Here is a 21,522-nt window from a genome sequence, read left to right on the forward strand (position 1 = left end):
AAAATTATTTTCTGTGTTTGTGAATTGTGTGCGCAGTAGCCGCACGTGCATCAACAAAGTAGTGCCAAGCGTGCGCCTGTGTCATAAGTAAAGGGCCGGCTGGCTTGACCGTTAAGGGTGCTGTAACCCCCGAAAGTACACTCCAGTCCAAACCAAAAAAAAAATTATTTTCTGTGTTTGTGAATTGTGTGCGCAGTAGCCGCACGTGCATCAACAAAGTAGTGCCAAGCGTGCGCCTGTGTCATAAGTAAAGGGCCGGCTGGCTTGACCGTTAAGGGTGCTGTAACCCCCGAAAGTACACTCCAGTCCAAACCAAAAAAAAAATTATTTTCTGTGTTTGTGAATTGTGTGCGCAGTAGCCGCACGTGCATCAACAAAGTAGTGCCAAGCGTGCGCCTGTATCATAAGTAAAGGGCCAGCTGGCTTGACCGTTAAGGGTGCTGTAACCCCCGAAAGTACACTCCAGTCCAAACCAAAAAAAAAATTATTTTCTGTGTTTAGCCGCACGTATATATCAAATCGATATAACATAAATGGAGGACCAAACTTTCTCCGATAAAAATAAAATAGAGAAAGATCAAGAACCACTTCCTCCTAGTGCTGAAGCTGCTGCCACTAGTCATGACATAGACGATAACATGCCATCAACGTCGTCTGCCAAGGCCGATGCCCAATGTCATAGTAGAGGGCACATACAATCCCAAATGGCAAAGTTCAGGAAAATGACCTTGAAAAAGACATTTAAATCAGCTGAAGAGAAACGTAAACTTGCCAATATGCCATTTACGACACGGAGTGGCAAGGAACGGCTAAGGTCGATCCCTAGTATGTTCATGACTAGTGGTTCAGCTTCACATGACGATGGAAGCCCTCCTCCCACTAAAAAAATCAAAAGAGTTAAGCTGGCAAAAGCACAGCGAAGAACTGTGCTTTCTAAGAAGATATTACAAATCCCCAAGGAGAGTCCAACTGTGGTAGTGGTTGCGATGCCTGACCTTCCCAGCACTGGACGGGAAGAGGTGGCTCTTTCCACCATTTGCACGCCCCCTGCAAGTGCTGAAAGGAGCACCCACAGTCCACTTGCTGATATGCAAATTGAAGATGTCACTGTTGAAGTACAACAGGATGAGGATACTGGTGTAGCTGGCGCTGAGGAGGAAGTTGGCGAGGAGGATTCTGATGGTGATGTGGTTTGTTTAAATCAGGCTCCGGGGGAGACAGTTGTTGTCCGTGGGATGAAAAAGCCCATCACGGTCATACCTGGGCAGAAGACCAAACATTCCACCTCTTTGGTCTGGCAATATTTCTATCCAAATCCGGACAACAACTGTCTTGCCATATGTACCATATGTAAAGGTGAAATAAGTAGGGGTAGGGACGTCAACCACCTAGGAACATCCTCCCTTATACGGCACCTGCAGCGCGTTCATAAAAAGTTACTGTCAAGTTCAGAAACTTTGGCTAAGACCGTAAGCAGTCCAGGGACACCAAAATCCCGTTGTCCTGTTGTATCCAAGCGCCTGCAAACCACACCGTCAACTCCCTCCTCGTCAATTTCCTCCTTAGTCAGGATCGGAAGTAGTCCTGCAGGCCATGTCACTGGCATGACTGACTCTCCTATCCGGGATTCCTCTGGAGGATCCTGCATTGCTATGCCTACTGCTGCCGCTGCTGCTGTTGCTGCTGCTGGGAGTCGTTCATCATCCCAGAGAGGAAGTAGGAACACCACTACTTTTACTAAACAATTGACCCTCCAACAGTCCTTAGCAAGGAGGATGAAGTACGACAGCAGTCATCCTGAAGCAAAACGTATAACTGAGGCCTTGACTGCTATGTTGGTGTTAGACGTGCGTCCGGTATCCGCCATTAGTGCAGTGGGATTTAGACAATTGATGGAGGTAGTGTGTCCCCGGTTCCAAATCCCGTCTAGATTCCACTTCACTAGGCAGGCGATACCGAGACTGTACAGAAACGTCAGAAAAAGTGTCCTCAGTGTCCTGAAAAATGCCGTTGTACACAATGTCCACTTAACCACGGACATGTGGACAAGTGGAACAGGGCAGACTAAGGACTATATGACTGTGACAGCCCACTGGGTAGATGTATCACCTTACGCAGCAACAGCAGCAGCGTCACCAGTAGCAGCATCTCAGAAACGCCAGCTCGTTACAAGGCAGGCTACGCTGTGTATCACCGGTTTCAGTAAGAGGCACACCGCCGACAACCTCTTAGAGAAACTGAGGGAAATCATCGCCCAGTGGCTTACCCCACTTAGACTCTCCTGGGGATTTGTGATATCTGACAACGCCACCAATATTGTGCGGGCATTACATCTGGGCAAATTCCAGCACGTCCCATGTTTTGCTCACACAATAAACTTGGTGGTGCAGAATTTTCTGAAAAGCGACAGGGGCGTGCAGGAGACGCTTTGGGTGGCCCGAAAAATTTCTGGCCACTTTCGCCATTCAGCGACTGCGTGCCGAAGACTGGAGCGCCAGCAAACACTCTTGAACCTGCCCCGCCATCACCTGAAGCAAGAGGTTGTGACGCGGTGGAACTCAACCCTCTATATGCTTCAGAGGATGGAGGAGCAGCAAAAGGCCATACAAGCCTATACATCCACCTATGACATAGGCAAAGGAGGGGGTATGCACCTGACTCAAGCGCAGTGGAGAATGATTTCCGTGTTGTGCAAGGTTCTCCAGCCCTTCGAACTTGCCACACGTGAAGTCAGTTCAGACACAGCCAGCTTGAGTCAGGTCATTCCCCTCATCAGGCTTTTGCAGAAGCAGCTGGAGAAAGTGAAGGAGGAGCTAAGACGGAGCGATTCCGCTCGGCATGTGGGACTTGTGGATGAAGCCCTTCATTCGCTTTGCCAGGATTCCAGGGTGGTCAATCTGTTGAAATCAGACCACTACATTTTGGCCACCGTGCTTGATCCTAGGTTTAAAGCCTATGTGGTGTCTCTCTTTCCGGCCGACACAAGCCTGCAGAGGTGCAAAGACCTGCTGGTGAACACACTGTCAGCTGAAGCGGAACGTGACACGTCAACGGCTCCTTCTTCATTTTCTCCCGCAACTGGGGCTGCCAGGAAAAAACTTAGGTATCCTAAGCAACCCGCTGGCAGTGATGCAGGGCAGGCAGGACCAAGTTTGGACATCTGGTCCGGACTGAAGGACCTGGCAACAATTTCTGACATGTCTACTGTCACTGCATATGATACTGTCACCATTGACAGAATGGTGGAGGATTACATCGGTGACAGCATCCAAGTAGGCATGTCAGACAGTCCATACCTGTACTGGCAGGAAAAAGAGGCAATTTGGAGGCCCCTGTACAAGCTGGCTCTATTTTACCTGAGTTGCCCCCCCTCCAGTGTGTACTCCGAAAGAGTGTTTAGTGCAGCCGGGAACCTTGTCAGCGAAAGGCGTAGGAGGTTGCTTCCACAGAATGTGGAGAAGATGATGTTCATCAAAATGAATTATCAGCTCTTCCAGGGAGACCAGCCTCCAGAAGGTACAGAGGGACCTGTGGTGGTGGATTCAAGTGGGGACGAGTTAATACTTTGTGAGGATGAGGATGTACACACTGAAGAGGGTGAGGAATCGGTGGATGAGGAGGATGAGGATGACATCTTGCCTCCGTAGAGCCAGTTTGTGCAGGGACACATTAATTGCCAGCTTGTTTTGTGGGGGCCCAAACGAACCAATCATTTCAGCCACAGTTGTGTGGCAGACCCTGGCGCTGAAATGATTGATTTGTTAAAGTGTGCATGTCCTGTTTATACAACATAAGGGTGGGTGGGAGGGCCCAAGGACAATTCCATCTTGCACTTCTTTTTTTTCTTTGCATTATGTACAGTTTGGGGCCTAGTTTTTCTAACTGCCATCCTGTCTGCCACTGCAGTGTCACTCCTAGATGGGTCACGTGTTTGTGCCGCCCACTCGTGTCGCTTAGCATAGTCATCCAGCTACCTCGGTGCAACCTTTTGGACATGAAAACACTATTGTGAGGTGTGAGGTGTTCAGAATAGACTGGAAATGAGTGGAAATTAAGGTTATTGAGGTTAATAATAGCATAGGAGCAGAGAAACCAACAAATTCTGTGATTTTAGCTGTTTTTATGCTTTTTTTAAAAAAAATACAGATCCAAAACACAAAACCCAGAACCCAAAACACGGAAGGGTGGTTTTGGCAAAACCAATCCAGATCCAAAACACGAAGAAAGATCCAGATCCAAAACCAAAACACAAAACACGAAAAGTGGCCGGTGGACACACCTACTTACAACTGCTGCGGCCGGGATGCTGGGCTGAGGGGGCGGCGAGGAACCCGGACACATGCCGGTGTCAGCAGTGGCGGGTCCTCGCAGAGTCCGATGACTCCAGGTGTGTGCCCCCTCCTCTAGGTCACCGGACACAGGCTGCAGTAGCCGTGTGGTGCCTTTCCCGGCGGCTCCCACGTAGCAGGCAGACTGCCACAGTAAGCAGCCTGCCTGTCCTCAATGCTTGGTGTGCCCCCTCCTTAATAAAAACTAAAACTAAATAAGAAAGGCTGGAGACAGCCTAATGTGCGACCGGCTCTCTCGGGCACATTCTAAAAACTGGGGCTGATGGGGCATAGAGGGGGAGGAGCCAGTCACACTTCTAAATTATTTAAAGTGCCAGGCTCTGCTCTACCACCGTCTATACCCCACTGTCTTGAACTCCAGTGTCCCCTAGTGGATGAAGGAGAAATATTGGATAGCTCTCCCGAAAACACATAGGACCCGCGATAAGCTCACGGACATATGTGTTTTCGCCATTTAGGTGGTGCAAAAATGGCACTTATCATGGATTATTTTTCGGGACACATAAAGGCTGGGATGTACTAAGGTTGTGGTGACCATTCCGCCAGTCACCGCAACCTTACTTATTAGTATCGTACAGGACAGCTCTTGCGATAAGAGCTGCCCATTGCGAAGCAGGCAACGCCGGGTGAGGGGGTCTCCGTGAGACCACGCCCCCTCTAAGCCCTGGGAGCATCCTGTTGGTCACATGTGCAGAAAGTCCTGGGCTCCTCCTCCTCCTCCTCCGCCCTGCACCTGGAAGAAGATTAGGAGGAGGAGGCGGAGGACGCAGGAGGAGCACGGGCCGGCGACCATGGAGAGCAGGTAAGTGGGGGCCAGTGCTGGGCGATGGCGGGGCAGCGACCAAGCGTCAGGTGCGGGGTGTGGTAAGAAACCCATAGAGTAATTTCAGGTTTTTCTGGTGTTACCCTCCACACTGAAAAAAAAGGGTGGCCTGGGCTTAGTACATATCGAAATGTGGTAAAAACCCTGAAAGCTGGGTTTTTATCGCATTTTTCCTTTAGTACATCCCGCCCAAAGTCCCAAAAATTATCCACAATAAGTGCAGGTGTCAGGAGGCACTTTGGGGATAATTGGATAGCCCCCTATGTCTGAACATTCACCCAAAATATGCCCACGAGTTCAAACCCTGCGCTAATTCTGGCTTTACCAGAGCCTCACGGGTTAAATGGCAGTGTGAATTGTAATGTGAATTGTAGCTCTGAAAAGAATGCAAACTGCTGTAGACAAATCACTCTACCCCCGAGGCCTTCATTTACCCAATCTTAATTGAGTACTAATTCTGCTCATATTGTTCTCTATTCACCCCAGTTGCTGTCATGGCGGTCCCCTTCCCCATGCAATGCATATACTGGAATTTCTGGGAGCTGCGACCTCTTTGGAAATCCTGACAGCCGCTGTGCGAAGGGCAAAATTAACACCAAATGCAAATGTACTCTAACAGTCATCAGCTAAGGGGAGAAACAAATCTCAATAAAAGAAAAACTGAATGGAAAAAAAATAAAAATAACTAGGAGTGAAAATTTCCCCCATCGCTTGCGCTGGCAGATTCCCTTTTTATTATAAGAGCTGACACCGCCACCTTGATGTGACAGCTCCCTGTGTGCGCTACTGAGTGCGCTGTACATCACATGAAAGCGTGGAGGATTCCGAACTGCCTCGCACCCTCCTCTCTGCTTACTAAGCTCTCCCATTGCCGCTGTCTTTGTGTGAAGCGCTGCTGTTTCAGCATGTGTTCATGTACAGGACAGACAATACAGTCACCTGCCACGTCTTCATGATATTTGTACAGTAGCGGATCTGTAAAACACTAGAAGAACGAGGGGGGGTGGGTGTAGGTTGGAGAAGGGGGGGGAGTTAAATGAACAACAGCGTCTTTCCTCCAGGGGCCAGGAATTTAATTGCCACAACCCAAGGAATGATGAGATTGCGTTACTCGCCGGCAGTTCATTAAATATTACATGTAGTACAGCTGGCAATGGGCGTCTGTCCTGCACCCACTTCAAAGGTCAGAGCCCGGGGCAGGAGGCGAGTTCACCCGACTTTCTCTAACCCTGCTTAATAGAGCTCTGTGTTCAAAGCGTCAGTCTCTTGTTTTTATCTTAGTTCGTTATAATGGGTCATGGAAGGAGGGCGCCTCAGTCACCCCAACCCACATACATGTCACTTTCTGAAATCAGCGGAATATTTTTTAATGGGGAGCTGTAGCACATGTAACCCAAATACATTCTAATGAGTGAGTTTCCTGGTACCGTGTCTACGTGATGCACAGTCTGCACAGAGGGAGTCATTCTGCTATGATAAGGATTATTCCTGCTATTTATACAGTCTATTTCATTCACGTTCATGCCCAATATACCCGGCAATGTTTCTTAAAGGTACACGGCTAAGTCTATCTTATCACACAGCGCAACTTACTGAAATGAGCTGTAACCCTGAGCAACCAGATTCTAGGGTTAATCAGTCTTGTAGAAGGTAACATCTGATTGGCTACATCATGTTTGTGTTTAGTTGCAGCATGTTACCTTAAAGTGCCAATGTCACGTGCAGGCAGTTCAGGCAGCCATAATACAGGCGCTGACAGAGGTCCTGATTCAGACATGTTCAAGGGTCTGCGCCAGAATGTGCAGAACGGGTCCTGCGATCTCGCTCGCAGACCCCCACAACCCGCAGCATGATTGACATGCTGCGGCGTTTGGGGGGGGGCAGAGCGGCGGTGTGCCTGGTCGCCGTTCCCAGAAATAGGGGCGGTTTGCCCCCATTTTCCAGGAGGGACAAGGCCAGGGCCTGTGTCGGCAGATGCAGATTCCTGGCCTCTTGCATGACCAGGCGCCGGCAGCTCCCGCAGTCTGACCAAAGGAGCAACCATCACGACTGTAGGTTGCCATGGTCACGATGGTGATCCCAGCCAGCGACATCGGTCGCAGTGTGATGGGATCGCAAATGCAACAAGGAGGTGTCCGCGTTCGTGTTCGCATCTGAAATGGACGGATTGGCACAGCCGCTTGTGTGCGGCTCTATAAATCCGTCCATCTCTGGATCAGGCCCAGAATGTGGAAGACATCTCTCATGTCACAAGAAACAAGTGACATCACTGAGCCCCAAAATGGAGGCTGCCATATTATGACCCACATTAGGTCCCTGGGGGAGATGTATGGACGCTTGGAGACAGATTAAGTGGAGAAAGATAAAGGACTTTCCAATCAGCTCCTAACTGTCATGTTACAGGCTGTGTTTGAAAAATGACAGTTAGGAGCTGATTGGTTGGAACTCTGGGCCTGATTCAGCAAGAAACACAAAGGAGAGAACGCACGCACTTGACCGATGTTTTTGTAGTGCACATGTATCGCACAGCGGGTGAGCGAACTAGCCAGTGCGTTCGGGTTAGCATATGCAGACTACATGCAGGGACGCACGCAGATCCCTTCCGATATTGATTGACAGGAAGTGCCGTTGGTGGGTGGTGACGGGGGGTGGTCAGGCAAATGCAGACGTGCCTGTGCGTTGGGACGCCATTTTAGAGGCGTCCATAATTAAGCCAGTGCGGCGACAGACGCAGTGATGAGACTTCGTGCAGACAGGACGTTGCCAAGATCCTGCGCGAGGTCTGGTCAACCACTATTATGCAAATGTGGTCGATGGTTCTCGATGTTACCGATGTTTGCGCTATCTTTAGTACTGATCTTTGAGTAAAGGGAGATGGGTGGCATAATATAGGGCTGGGCGTGTGCATCTTGTGCTGTGGTCTCCGTGCGTATGCATTGATTAGCATATTCTCGCAGCGGACAAGTGCTTGCGTTCTCTCCTTTGCGTTGCTTGCTGAATCCTGTCCTCTATCTCTCTCCGCGGCTTAGTACATTTTCTCCACTGAGGATCTAGCAATCTGATCGGCATCATACTCATGAATTATAGCGTCTATCTCTACGGATGGAAACCCTCCAACATCCCCCTTCCACCCAGTACAATAGGCTCTGCTCCTGGATTTCTCTCTTGATTGATGATTGCAGTCACCTGTGGTGAAACACCTGCCTCATCTTTTAGCTAGCTCAACATAGGTGTCTGCAATCATTAATTAAGAGAGAAATCCAGGAACAGAGCATTTTGTACTGGGTGGAAGGGGTTATGTTGGAGACTAGGTGGATGTTGGTACACAGAGGAAGGGTGAAAAACAGTGAAACACACCAAGGTACATCACTGGCCCCTATAAAGAAACGTGGGTAGTGATTAGCTCTATCCTTCTGAGCCCCTTAAAGTCATCTCTTTAAAATGGTTGCTCTGCACAGAGGCCCGGATACAGAGCCGGACGCTCTGACAGTGCGCTTGCTCTGAATCAAGGCCGTCCTTCTAAATTTTTAGAGCGGCCTCCTGGCCGCTCGTATAGCTGTGGGTGAGCACCCACAGCTATAGCGAGCGGCCAGGAAGATGGTCACGATGGTCAAGACCATCGCGGCCATCGGGCTTGCGATGAGACCCTTGTGGTAGGGTCTCGTTGCCGCAAGCCCTGGAGTGCTTTCGACTCTATCAGAGCCGAGAGCACTCTCACTGACATCACTAGTGATGTCAGTGGGGCCGGCCCCAGACGGTAGGCGTTCCCATGGGAACACCTCCGTCTGTGCAGCCACGCCCGGGGCATGCCCACCAAAGGGGGCGTGCTGTCACTCACCATCGACAGCACGCCCTCTTTGGTACGAGACCCGGAGCGACGGCTGGCCCATCACTATCCGGGTCTCGCGCATGCGCACGACGGAGCCGTCTCCATCGTGTGCATGCGCACTGGACCAACATCGACCATCGACCAACATCGAGCGCTCAGCTCTCGCGAGCGGGTCTGAATCAGGCCCAGAGTCCTCAACTTGACCCCAACATGACCCCTTCCATTAGGTACAGAATGGTCTGCTCCGGGACCTCCCACCTAATGGTATGATTGCCGTCACCTGTGTTAAACTATTTACTTGATGAGAAGAGTGTTTCCAACGGAGCAGAGCATTTTGTTCCTGATGGAAGGGGCCATGTTGGAAGGTCTTCTTTTGTACATATTGGATTTAATACATAGACCCCATTGTTTAGTTTTGCCCACAATATGGCTGCTTCCTGTGTCTGAAGTAGGGATGTGCAGGCTCGGATAGGTTCGAGTTTGCACGTTGAGTTCGGATTTTTCCCTCCAAAAAAACGGAACTCAGAAAGAGGCTAAACGTCATCTTACATGGACGAACATCATCATTCCTGGACAAAAGTCAAGGAATGATGATGTTCGTCCATGTAAGATGACGTTTAGCCTCTTTCTGAGTTCCGTTTTTTTGGAGGGAAAAATCCGAACTCAACGTGCAAACTCGAACCTATCCGAGCCTGCACATCCCTAGTCTGAAGTCAAGGTCTTGTTGTAGACCAGTGGTTCTCAAAGTCGGTCCTCTGGACCCCATAGAGTTCACATTTTCCAGGTCACCCAGCAGGTGCACAGGTGTATTCATTACTCACTGACACATTTTAAAGGTTCCACTGGTGGAGCTATGTATTTCTCTTGTGATTCTGTGAGGAGACCTGGAAAACATGCCCTGTTTGGGGTCCTGAGGAGCGAGTTTGAGAACCTGTGTTGTAGACAATAGATTTTATTTTGAAAGGCAAAGCTTTATCAAACCCGAGCAAATACAATCTAAGTGAAACAGGAAACACCTTCTGCACAATATCACAGGTAAGCAGATATTTCTCCCACCTGATGTCGGGGTCATAGGAGCAGCCGCCAGGCCGTTCATGTTGAGAGCCGCCATCTGCTGCATCTGGGCGGCTGCGAAGGCGGCCATAGGATTCAGGTATCCACCCTGTGCGACGGAAGCCATAATAGCGGCCTGTTGCTGCATCAGCTGGAAGACAGGGAACAGACAAAAAATATCACAAATTACTGGCAGGGACCCCCCCTATCCCAAAGTGTGAGTGTTAGCAGCTCAGGACTCCATTTAGGAGTAGCACCTAACTAGGGACGTGTTCTGCAATATTCCTGTGTGCACCATAATTAGCATATTAGCCATACTTCCCAACATGACCCATTCCAGGTGGGACACAATGCTATTTTCCTCGACTTCCTCTTAATAAATGAATGCGTCATCTGTGCTGAAAAACCTTTCTTATCAATTAACTAGTTCAACACTGGTTGACGGCAATCATAAAGTAAGAAGGAAGTCTAGGAACAGAGCATTTTGTCCCTCTTGGAATGGGTTATGGTGGGAGATATGTTATATAGAACAGGAGGAGCAGCACTGGGTAGTTGGCTGATAGTAAAATGCCCTTGTATATTATGCAGAACAGGAGGAGCAGCACTGGGTAGTTGGCTGATAGTAAAATGCCCTTGTATATTATGCAGAACAGGAGGAGTAGCACTGGGTAGTTGGCTGATAGTAAAATGTCCTTAAATATTATGCAGAACAGGAGGAGCATCACAGGGTATTTGGTTTATAGTAAAATGCCCTTGTATATTATGCAGAACAGAAGGAGCAGAACTGGGTAGTTGGCTGATAGTAAAATGCCCTTGTATATAATGCAGAACAGGAGGAGCAGCACTGGGTAGTTGGCTGATAGTAAAATGCCCTTGTATATTATGCAGAACAGGAGGAGCAGCACTGGTTAGTTGGCTGATAGTAAAATGCCCTTGTATATTATGCAGAACAGGAGGAGCAGAACTGGGTAGTTGGCTGATAGTAAAATGCCCTTGTATATTATACAGAACATGAGGAGCAGAACTGGGTAGCTAGCTGATAGTAAAATGCCCTTGTATATTATGCAGAACAGGAGGAGCAGCACTGGGTAGTTGGCTGATAGTAAAATGCCCTTGTATATAATGCAGAACAGGAGGAGCAGCACTGGGTCGTTGGCTGATAGTAAAATGCCCTTGTATATTATGCAGAACAGGAGGAGCAGCACTGGGTAGTTGGCTGATCATAAAATGCCCTTGTATGTTATGCAGAACAGGAGGAGCAGCACTGGGTCGTTGGCTGATAGTAAAATGCCCTTGTATATTATGCAGAACAGGAGGAGCAGCACTGGGTAGCTAGCTGATAGTAAAATGCCCTTGTATGTTATGCAGAACAGGAGGAGCATCACAGGGTATTTGGTTTATAGTAAAATGCCCTTGTATATTATGCAGAACAGAAGGAGCAGAACTGGGTAGTTGGCTGATAGTAAAATGCCCTTGTATATAATGCAGAACAGGAGGAGCAGCACTGGGTAGTTGGCTGATAGTAAAATGCCCTTGTATATTATGCAGAACAGGAGGAGCAGCACTGGGTAGTTGGCTGATAGTAAAATGTCCTTGTATATTATGCAGAACAGGAGGAGCATCACTGGGTAGTTGGCTGATAGTAAAATGCCCTTGTATGTTATGCAGAACAGGAGGAGCATCACAGGGTATTTGGTTTATAGTAAAATGCCCTTGTATATTATGCAGAACAGAAGGAGCAGAACTGGGTAGTTGGCTGATAGTAAAATGCCCTTGTATATAATGCAGAACAGGAGGAGCAGCACTGGGTAGTTGGCTGATAGTAAAATGCCCTTGTATATTATGCAGAACAGGAGGAGCAGCACTGGGTAGTTGGCTGATAGTAAAATGTCCTTGTATATTATGCAGAACAGGAGGAGCATCACTGGGTAGTTGGCTGATCATAAAATGCCCTTGTATGTTATGCAGAACAGGAGGAGCAGCACTGGGTAGTTGGCTGATCATAAAATGCCCTTGTATATTATGCAGAACAGGAGGAGCAGCACTGGGTAGTTGGCTGATAGTAAAATGCCCTTGTATATTATGCAGAACAGGAGGAGCAGCACTGGGTAGTTGGCTGATCATAAAATGCCCTTGTATGTTATGCAGAACAGGAGGAGCAGCACTGGGTAGTTGGCTGATAGTAAAATGCCCTTGTATATTATGCAGAACAGGCGGAGCAGCACTGGGTAGTTGGCTGATAGTAAAATGCCCTTGTATGTTATGCAGAACAGGAGGAGCAGCACTGGGTAGTTGGCTGATAGTAAAATGCCCTTGTATATTATGCAGAACAGGAGGAGCAGCACTGGGTAGTTGGCTGATAGTAAAATGCCCTTGTATATTATGCAGAACAGGAGGAGCAGCACTGGGTAGTTGGCTGATAGTAAAATGCCCTTGTATATTATGCAGAACAGGAGGAGCAGCACTGGGTAGTTGGCTGATAGTAAAATAATCAAAGGTAAGAGACAAAAACTGTCAGGGACAAATCCTAGAAATGAAAACAGTTGATGAAAAAACCTCCCCGCCCAACACCTCGTACTGTGGCTCTGAATCAGAGCCGGACGCTCTGACAGAACGCTCGCTCTGAATCAGGGTCGTCCCTCCTACTTTTTGGAGTGGCCTCCTGGCCGCTCGCATAGCTGTGGGTGACTACCCACAGCTATAGCGAGCGGCCAAAATGATGGTCGCGATGGTCAAGACCATCACAACCATCGGGCTTGCGACGAGACCCTTGTGGTAGGGTCTCTTCTGCCGCAAGCCCTGGAGTGATTTTGGCTCTATCAGAGCCAAATTCACTCCCAGTGACATCACTAGTGATGTCAGTGGGGCCGGCCCCAGACGGAAGGCGTTCCCATGGGAACGCCTCCGTCTGGGCAGCCATGCCCCCGGCACGCCCACCAAAGGGGGCGTGCTGTCAATCCCCAACGACAGCACGCCCCCTTTAGTGCGAGACCCATTCCTAGACTTAACATTGGTTTTTTAGCTTATGGGGGTTATTAGATTTTTCTATAGCACCAGTTCCATCAGCCCCTTCCCGGTTCCAGCTTTACTGTTAATGTTATATTTTACTGTATGTTTTAGTTAAGGCTGTAATTACATAGGATTATTTAGAAATTTGGGGGAAGTTACATAGTAATATGTAGAGTTATATTAAAAAAAATCAAATCTTCTGGATTGGAGATTTTGCCCATTAGAACCAATCAGATTCTATCTGTAATTTTATACAACAGCAGCGGTTACTTATTGGACCTCGCCGTCTGTGAGGCAAGTAAAGGGGCCCCAATTTAGGCCACTAATCAGCATGGTGGGGGGCAGAGGATGGGACCAGCATAAGATGATTGACATCTTCAGTCACCGCCCAACGCTGCGCGATGACACAATGTCTATCACTAAGGCCCTGCCCCACCCACATCGCAACAAATAGAAGCATGGGCCTGAAACTGAAAAATAGATTGGTTGCTATGGGTTACATCACCGGTAGTCTACTCGCACCATATAAATAGATATGGAGTAAAGTTACAGCACGCTTCCATAGCGCCTTTCTTATCTAACCGCACCGCACTTCTATAGGAGCATAATGACATGGCGTGCACGTCTATCTCTGGTGTTACCGTAACACGGACAATAACTGTTCTAATTGCACTGTCTATATACCCCAGCGTATAGCACATTAATATATACACGAACCCTATATACATCTGGAGGCGTTCGAATAATCATTGGCCGACCTTCTGGAAGGGCCATTAAAGCCCAATTTGATCATTCTGCTAACATATAATGCTCTCAGATGTTTTGTGATAGAATGAATCATTTGAATCCATATTTTTAACGAATGAGTGCATTATACTGGCACACAGCAAACTGGGCAGGGTGGGTGGGCGCCCTGATTGTGCCAGTTTACATCTGGATCTGGGCGTAGGATCAATAACCTCACCCCAGTCAGCACCACAAGCCAGCACAAAACAAATAACAAGCCGCAGGGCGTCCTCATGTTCCCTTTCTCTCTTCCCGAGAACTTGCAGCCCATTGCATTCTGGGATGCCAGGCTGCGTTCAGTTTGTTTGGGTGCACTGGGCAGCTGGGCCAGATTGTCATGTATATTTAACACCTCTGTTCATGCCAATGTTCCTATTAATGCAGGAGATGCATCAACTTCTCCGAAAACTCTTCTCATTTTAATTTGGTTCTGGCAGCAACGTCCTTCACAGTCTTATTTTAAGATTTAAATAAATTTAGACTGATTCTATGTGGAACTAATAACAACGGTCAGGTCACATTGTGCGCACAGGATGGGTACAATGTGTCAGCCCACCAGTAGGGCATATCGCAGGCAGAGAGGGGCTTATTCAGTAACAAAGGGAAAGAAACAGCAACCCAGCAACAAGCGACTCTCATCAATTAGGCGCAAGCTGAACAATGAAAGCCAACGTCTTACTGTGGGTCACCACGCTTCGTAAACCATTCCTAGACTTTAGATGGGTGAAATGTCATGCCAATTGAATTTGGTGGAAGAACAGGGTGTTTGTCAGAGGCGGGAAGGTCCATTGTGACGGAATTCTCTATTTCTGTGCTTTCCGGAGTACAGTACCTGTATATGAGCATTTTGCAGAATTTATAGCCTATGAATGGAGCTGGGATGACAATGCACATACTGCTGTGTGGTGCGGATGGGGCAGGATTGGGAGAAGTGCAGCATTTTGCTGGCAAATACTCATTGTAACAGTTTCGAAAATGTTTGTTCATCTCTGAGCGACAGTCGCAGAGTTTGATTCAAAGATACAGAAGTGTAGTAACAATGACGAAATAACAGCGGGTGAGCCAGTCACCCACACGAATACAGACGATAATAGACAGGTGGATAATGGCATTAGCATGGGGTAGTAAGCAGCCTGCAGCGGCCGTACGGAGATACCGCCACTGATGTGTGCGACACAAAATGAGGCACTATGCAACGCAATGAGCCACTCGCTGACACCCTGCGCAAGACGTAATACATGCAGCCTCTAGGTCTTATGAGAGAATAGTGTTGAGGAAAGGAGAAACGCGTAGTGAACAAACAGCAGAACGCGTAAAAGAATTATCTCACATGGCAGCAGCAATCATACGACTATCGTACGACACCTGTTATCTTGGTCTCCTACCTCCTGTCAGTGGTGATTTCATTTCTGGGATATTGGTCAATTCATGGAATTCCACCAAAAACTGATAATAGATGGGAATCAGCCTTCAGCTTCAATGTTCTACTGCTCATCATCTGACACTAAGGGCGGTATTCAATGAGTTCCGTGTCCTGCCCGACTTTCCGCCAACATCGTGTGTTTTGGATGCGGAAACTTATTGTGCACGCCCCCGCTATTCGCCCTATTCAATTCCAAACCACGCGAAAACGGCAAGCCGCAAAGTCGGAGCAGGCGGAAAGTGCTGTCAGAAATGGGGAAATCAGCCTGAACCCCCCCAAAAAGATGCACTAATATTGGGGAACAATGTACATGTGCCTGAATAACCCTAATAAAGCTATTTGGGGTACTTAAGTTGTTTCAATAACTTCTTATTAGCGTGGTGAAGATTGGCGTTAAGCAGTATTTCTTTGGTGAAAATAAGTAGTCCTGTCAAATTTGAGGTACTTGAAAATGGGTGCTAGCATATTTTAAGGTCTCTAAAGTGAAGTAAAAAAAAAAAACATGAAAAACGCACCTGCAATAAAAAAAAAACTTGATTCATCCTTGCAGACCCCTAAAAAGTCTGTTTCGCTAGTTTTTATACATGTCCCCCACTTTTTACTTTTTTGCCCCCAAAATGAAAGTACTTTTGTGGGGTGTTATTAACTTTTTTTTATGATTTTTTTGATACAGTTGTCCTTTGGGGGGCTGTCCCAAGGGTTGTCAGTGGTTTCCCCACCTTTGCACCCCAAAATAAAAATTTTGCCCTTCTTTTCTCCTGCTATTCAGAGGCGAATCCTTTACTAGATCAGTTTCCGCCACACAAAAAGCAGAGATTGGCAATACTTTTTGGCGGAACTCGGCTTTTCGCTTCTAATTGAATAAGGCCCTTAGTTTAATAATAAACTCATTGCTTGTACAGGAACAAACTGAAACAAACTGACACTGGTGGGAGGGGTCAGAGTTCCCACCAACTGTCAATACCTTCCAATGTGATTATATCATTTTTTATCAGCAGTCGATTTTATTATATCGGGTACAGAATTCATGCCTGCTCCATAGAAAAACAGAGGTTACTGACAGCTGCAGACCATTCATACAATAGCTTTGCATCATAACCACACACTTGACATACGTTGATGCTCCCTCTCCTCAAAAAAGTAAATGTTTCCAGAACAGTTAAATTATTTTTAGTCACAATTTACCTGGAGAGAGTTGATCATAAAGTGGGAGTGAAACATTTTTTTTAACAGCACAAAGAGATTGGTTCTGAAGTTGACTACTTGTGCATTCACTGCTGGTGTTGTAAAGTGTAAGAAAATCATGCAAATGGATTATTTTTGTTCATAAATTCATTCCTGTATCAGACAGACCAGAGGGGAGCACGTCATACTTCAGCTACTATTTTCACAACAGTCTGAGAGTCATAGGCCCTCATTCAGAGCCGTACGCTCTGAGCAGAGCGCACGCTCTGAATGAGGGCCGGGCTCCATTTTCATGGAGCGTCCTCCTGGACGCTCGTATAGCTGTGGGTCACCACCCACAGGCTATACCCATCGAATTTGCGAGCCGGAGCCTGCGGTTGAGGTTTTCAACCGCAAGCTCCGGAGTGATTTTGGCTCTATCAGAGCCAAAATCATTCCCACTGACATCACTAGTGATGTCAGTGGGCCGGCTTCTGACGGGAGGCGTTCCCGTGGGAACGCCCCCGTCAGGGAGGCACGCCCCCGGCACGCCCACCAAAGGGGGCGTGCTGTCAATCAACATTGACAGCACGCCCCCTTTGATCGGACACAATGAGCGAAGGACTTTCCTTCGCTCATCGCGTCTGGCGCATGCGCACGACGGAGCTCCCTCCGTCGTGCGCATGCTCAGTGCATAACATCGACCCACTTGCGAGCGGACAGCCGCTCGCGAGTGGGTCTGAATCAGGCCCATAGTTCGCTGAAGTCTGAATTAGATATATGTCATTGAATAGGGATGTACCATAGTCAAAAATTATAGTTGGCCATCGTCCATCAATGATTAGAAACCATTGAAGATAGCCCACTAATGGCCAATGGTTTTATGATCAGATGTTTTACAGCCATCGATAGTAGCTGTGGGCCCAATGGTTTTCTTTTCACGCTTGCCTTGTACCACAGAGCTACTAGGCTGTCAGCCAGTAGCCCTGCGCAGTGGTGCAGCGATAGTGTGTGACGTGTGCCGGTATGGGCTGTCCCGCCTCGCTGACATGACACTGGCTGACCAGCCCCACCCTCGGCTCTCACATACAGAAGTGCATTTGCTGAGATGGATGATCCACCTTCGTTCTCTACTTTCGCCAGGCAGCGCAAGCCATGGCGCATGCGTAGAGGAAACCTGCCTCGCTCATTCTGTCTCTGACTTCAGCGCGGAAAAATCATTGATGGTACGGCATTGCATAGTTTAATGCCATCGATGGAGCCTTCTATTTTATTTTCCATCAGCGGCAACCATCGATGGAGGGCACACTGATGGCCACCCCAAGTCAAAATGTCAACAATTACTACGTCAACATCCATAATGTCGACAGTTATGATGGTGCCATTGTTAAATGTCAACATTGAACATGTCAGCATGTACACAATGATGACAAGAAATGTGTGAATTGTCCAATGTGAAACACTGATATTCTGTACGGACCGGCAGGGTAGGGTTAGGCTGCGGCAGGGGAAGTTAGGGTTAGGCTGCAGCAGGGGAAGTTAGGGTTAGGCTGCGGCAGGGGAAGTTAAGGTTAGGCTGCGGCAGGGGAAGTTAGGGTTTGGCTGCGGCAGGGGAAGTTAGGGTAAGGCTGAGGCAGGGGAAGTTAGGGTTAGGCTGCGGCAGGGGAAGTTAGGGTTAGGCTGCGGCAGGTGAAGTTAGAGTTAGGCTGAGGCAGGGGAAGTTAGGGTTAGGCTGAGGCAGGGGAAGTTAGGGTTAGGCTGCGGAAGGGGAAGTTAGGGTTAGGCTGAGGCAGGGGAAGTTAGGGTTAGGCTGAGACAGGGGAAGTTAGGGTTAGGCTGCGGCAGGGTAGGGTTAGGCTGCGGCAGGGGAAGTTAGGGTTAGGCTGAGGCAGGTGAAGTTAGGGTTAGGCTGAGACAGGGGAAGTTAGGGTTAGGCTGAGGCAGGGGAAGTTAGGGTTAGGCTGAGGCAGGGGAAGTTAGGGTTAGGCTGCGGCAGGGTAGGGTTAGGCTGCGGCAGGGGAAGTTAGGGTTAGGCTGAGGCAGGTGAAGTTAGGGTTAGGCTGAGACAGGGGAAGTTAGGGTTAGGCTGCGGCAGGGGAAGTTAGGGTTAGGCTGAGGCAGGGGAAGTTAGGGTTAGGCTGAGGCAGGGGAAGTTAGGGTTAGGCTGCGGCAGGGTAGGGTTAGGCTGCGGCAGGGGAAGTTAGGGTTAGGCTGAGGCAGGTGAAGTTAGGGTTAGGCTGAGACAGGGGAAGTTAGGGTTAGGCTGCAGCAGGTGAAGTTAGGGTTAGGCTGAGACAGGGGAAGTTAGGGTTAGGCTGAGGCAGGGGAAGTTAGGGTTAGGCTGCGGCAGGGGAAGTTAGGGTTAGGCTACGGCAGGGGAAGTTAGGGTTAGGCTGAGGCAGGTGAAGTTAGGGTTAGGCTGAGGCAGGGGAAGTTAGGGTTAGGCTGCGGCAGGGGAAGTTAGGGTTAGGCTGCTTCAGGGGAAGTTAGGGTTAGGCTGAGGCAGGGGAAGTTAGGGTTAGGCTGAGGCAGATGAAGTTAGGGTTAGGCTGAGGCAGGGGAAGTTAGGGTTAGGCTGCGGCAGGGGAAGTTAGGTTTAGGCTGTGGCACAGGAAGTTAGGGTTTGGCTGCGGCAGGGGAAGTTAGGGTTAGGCTGAGGCAGGGGAAGTTAGGGTTAGGCTGCGGCAGGGGAAGTTAGGGTTAGGCTGTGGCAGGGGCAGTTAGGGTTAGGCTGAGACAGGGGAAGTTAGGGTTAGGCTGAGACGGGAAGATAGGGTTAGGCTGAGGCAGGGGAAGTTAGGGTTAGGCTGAGACAGGGGAAGTTAGGGTTAGGCTGAGACAGGGGAAGTTAGGGTTAGGCTGCAGCAGGGGAAGTTAGGGTTAGGCTGCGACAGGGGAAGTTAGGGTTAGGCTGAGACAGGGGAAGTTAGGGTTAGGCTAAGACAGGGGAAGTTAGGGTTAGGCTGAGACAGGGGAAGTTAGGGTTAGGCTGAGGCAGGGGAAGTTAGGGTTAGGCTGAGACAGGGGAAGTTAGGGTTAGGCTGAGACAGGGGAAGTTAGGGTTAGGCTGAGGCAGGGGAAGTTAGGGTTAGGCTGAGGCAGGGGAAGTTAGGGTTAGGCTGAGACAGGGGAAGTTAGGGTTAGGCTGAGACAGGGGAAGTTAGGGTTAGGCTGAGACAGGGAAAGTTAGGGTTAGGCTGCGCCAGGGGAAGTTAGGGTTAGGCTGCGGCAGGGGAAGTTAGGGTTAGACTGAGACAGGGGAAGTTAGGGTTAGGCTGAGACAGGGGAAGTTAGGGTAAGGCTGCGGCAGGGGAAGTTAGGGTTAGGCTGAGACAGGGGAAGTTAGGGTTAGGCTGAGACAGGGGAAGTTAGGGTTAGGCTGAGGCAGGGGAAGTTAGGGTTAGGCTGTGGAAGGGGAAGTTAGGTTTAGGCTGCGGCAGGGTAGGGTTAGGCTGCGGCAGGGTAGGGTTAGGGTTAGGCTGCAGCAGTGGAAGTTAGGGTTAGGCTGCGGCAGGGGAAGTTAGGGTTAGGCTGCGGCAGGGGAAGTTAGGGTTAGGCTGCGGCAGGGGAAGTTAGGGTTAGGCTGAGGCAGGGGAAGTTAGGGTTAGGCTGCGGCAGGGAAAGTTAGGGTTAGGCTGAGGCAGGGGAAGTTAGGGTTAGGCTGCAGCAGGGGATGTTAGGGTTAGGCTGCGGCAGGGGAAGTTAGGGTTAGGCTGCGGCAGGGAAAGTTAGGGTTTGGCTGCGGCAGGGGAAGTTAGGGTTAGGCTGAGGCAGGGGAAGTTAGGGTTAGGCTGAGGCAGGGGAAGTTAGGGTTAGGCTGCAGGAGGGGAAGTTAGGGTTAGGCTGCAGGAGGGGAAGTTAGGGTTTGGCTGCGGCAGGGGAAGTTAGGATTAGGCTGCGGCAGGGGAAGTTAGGGTTAGGTTGCAGAAGGGGAAGTTAGGGTTTGGCTGCAGGAGGGGAGGTTAGATTTAGGCTTTGGGAGGGGTTGTTTAGGATTAGGCACTAGGTGGAGCAATGGGTTAGGCTTCAGGTGGGAACATTAGAGTTGGGCTGCGGGAGGGGAGATTAGTGTTTTGTTCCAGAAGAGGAGGTTAGAGTAAGGCTGTGTGAAGGGAGAATAGGATTAGACACTAGGGGAAGGGACAGGGTTCAGGGTTAGGCATACTCACTGCTGGGTCCAATGGTAGTCAACATCAGCTGACACCACTACAGCCCCCTGACCGGCATATCAGCTAAGTCACCACTATGCCACCAGGGATCTTTTGTTGACACTCTAATTATGTTGACATTTCATTGGTGTCGACATTGTGAATGTCAACGTGGTCAATGTAGACATCACGAGCATGTCAGCATTATGACCAACTCGACATTCTCACGTTGACATTATGAATGTCGATAGGATGAATGTTGGCAAAATATACCACACCCATTGAATATATATAAATTATATATACAGTATACAGTATTCCTGGACATTTCCATGTATTATCACAGGAAGCAGGATTGCATATTTCTCTAACAAAGACTGCAGGAAATGAGAGAACCTACAAGTTTCTAATAAAAGCATAAATTTGTAATGGAAGCAAGGGCCGGTACATCAGCCTTTATGCACTGTGTGAATGGCCTCACATTGCCTCCTTAGTGATCTGTACACTTCAATATGGAAGGTACATTAGGCATTAAGCAGCTCTCAGGAATAATTATACCCATTATATTTGCACTTATGTCACCATCACAAAGACCAGCGCGGCTTTCAAAAGTCTGCAGAAATCCCGAACAGAACAACAAGTCTTTACAATGCAGGCGAGTTTCTGCCTCATAAACCCAGTCTGTACATTATGTCCAGGCACTACATTTTTTTTCTCTCTTCAAGAGAGTGGAACCTAATCTGCTCTGCGGTGGCAGTTGTTATTATTAACTAAATAAATAGGTAGAAACAAGTAATAATGAATGGCAAATTATCATAGATGGGAGGGATCCTAGTGGGGAGCGTTTCAAGTGGGGAGGGCTTCCAATAAATTAAACTTCCAGTGGTGAAGGCTTAGTAGTGAGGGCTACCAGTGTATAGGGCTTCCAGTGAGGAAGG

At 48.7% G+C, this 21,522-nt stretch overlaps 1 protein-coding gene across 13 annotated transcripts in view; it reads right to left on the minus strand.

Annotated features, from left to right (window-relative positions):
* Positions 1-21,522, minus strand: part of CELF4 (CUGBP Elav-like family member 4) — a 1,205,468-nt gene that overhangs the window by 117,743 nt on the left and 1,066,203 nt on the right. For all 13 annotated transcript variants that reach the window (XR_015868754.1, XM_088442426.1, XM_088442425.1 and 10 more), the window contains one exon: positions 10,058-10,205. Coding sequence is in view for 12 of the 13 variants with exons in the window: in XM_088442426.1 (XP_088298552.1) it covers positions 10,058-10,205 (148 nt within the window). In the remaining variant the exon portion in view is untranslated. The remainder of the gene's footprint in view (positions 1-10,057; positions 10,206-21,522) is intronic.

This window comes from Taudactylus pleione, unplaced genomic scaffold (genome assembly GCF_031769625.1).
Source record: "Taudactylus pleione unplaced genomic scaffold, aTauple2 ptg000311l, whole genome shotgun sequence".
In the NCBI taxonomy this organism is placed as follows: Eukaryota; Metazoa; Chordata; class Amphibia; order Anura; family Myobatrachidae; genus Taudactylus; species Taudactylus pleione.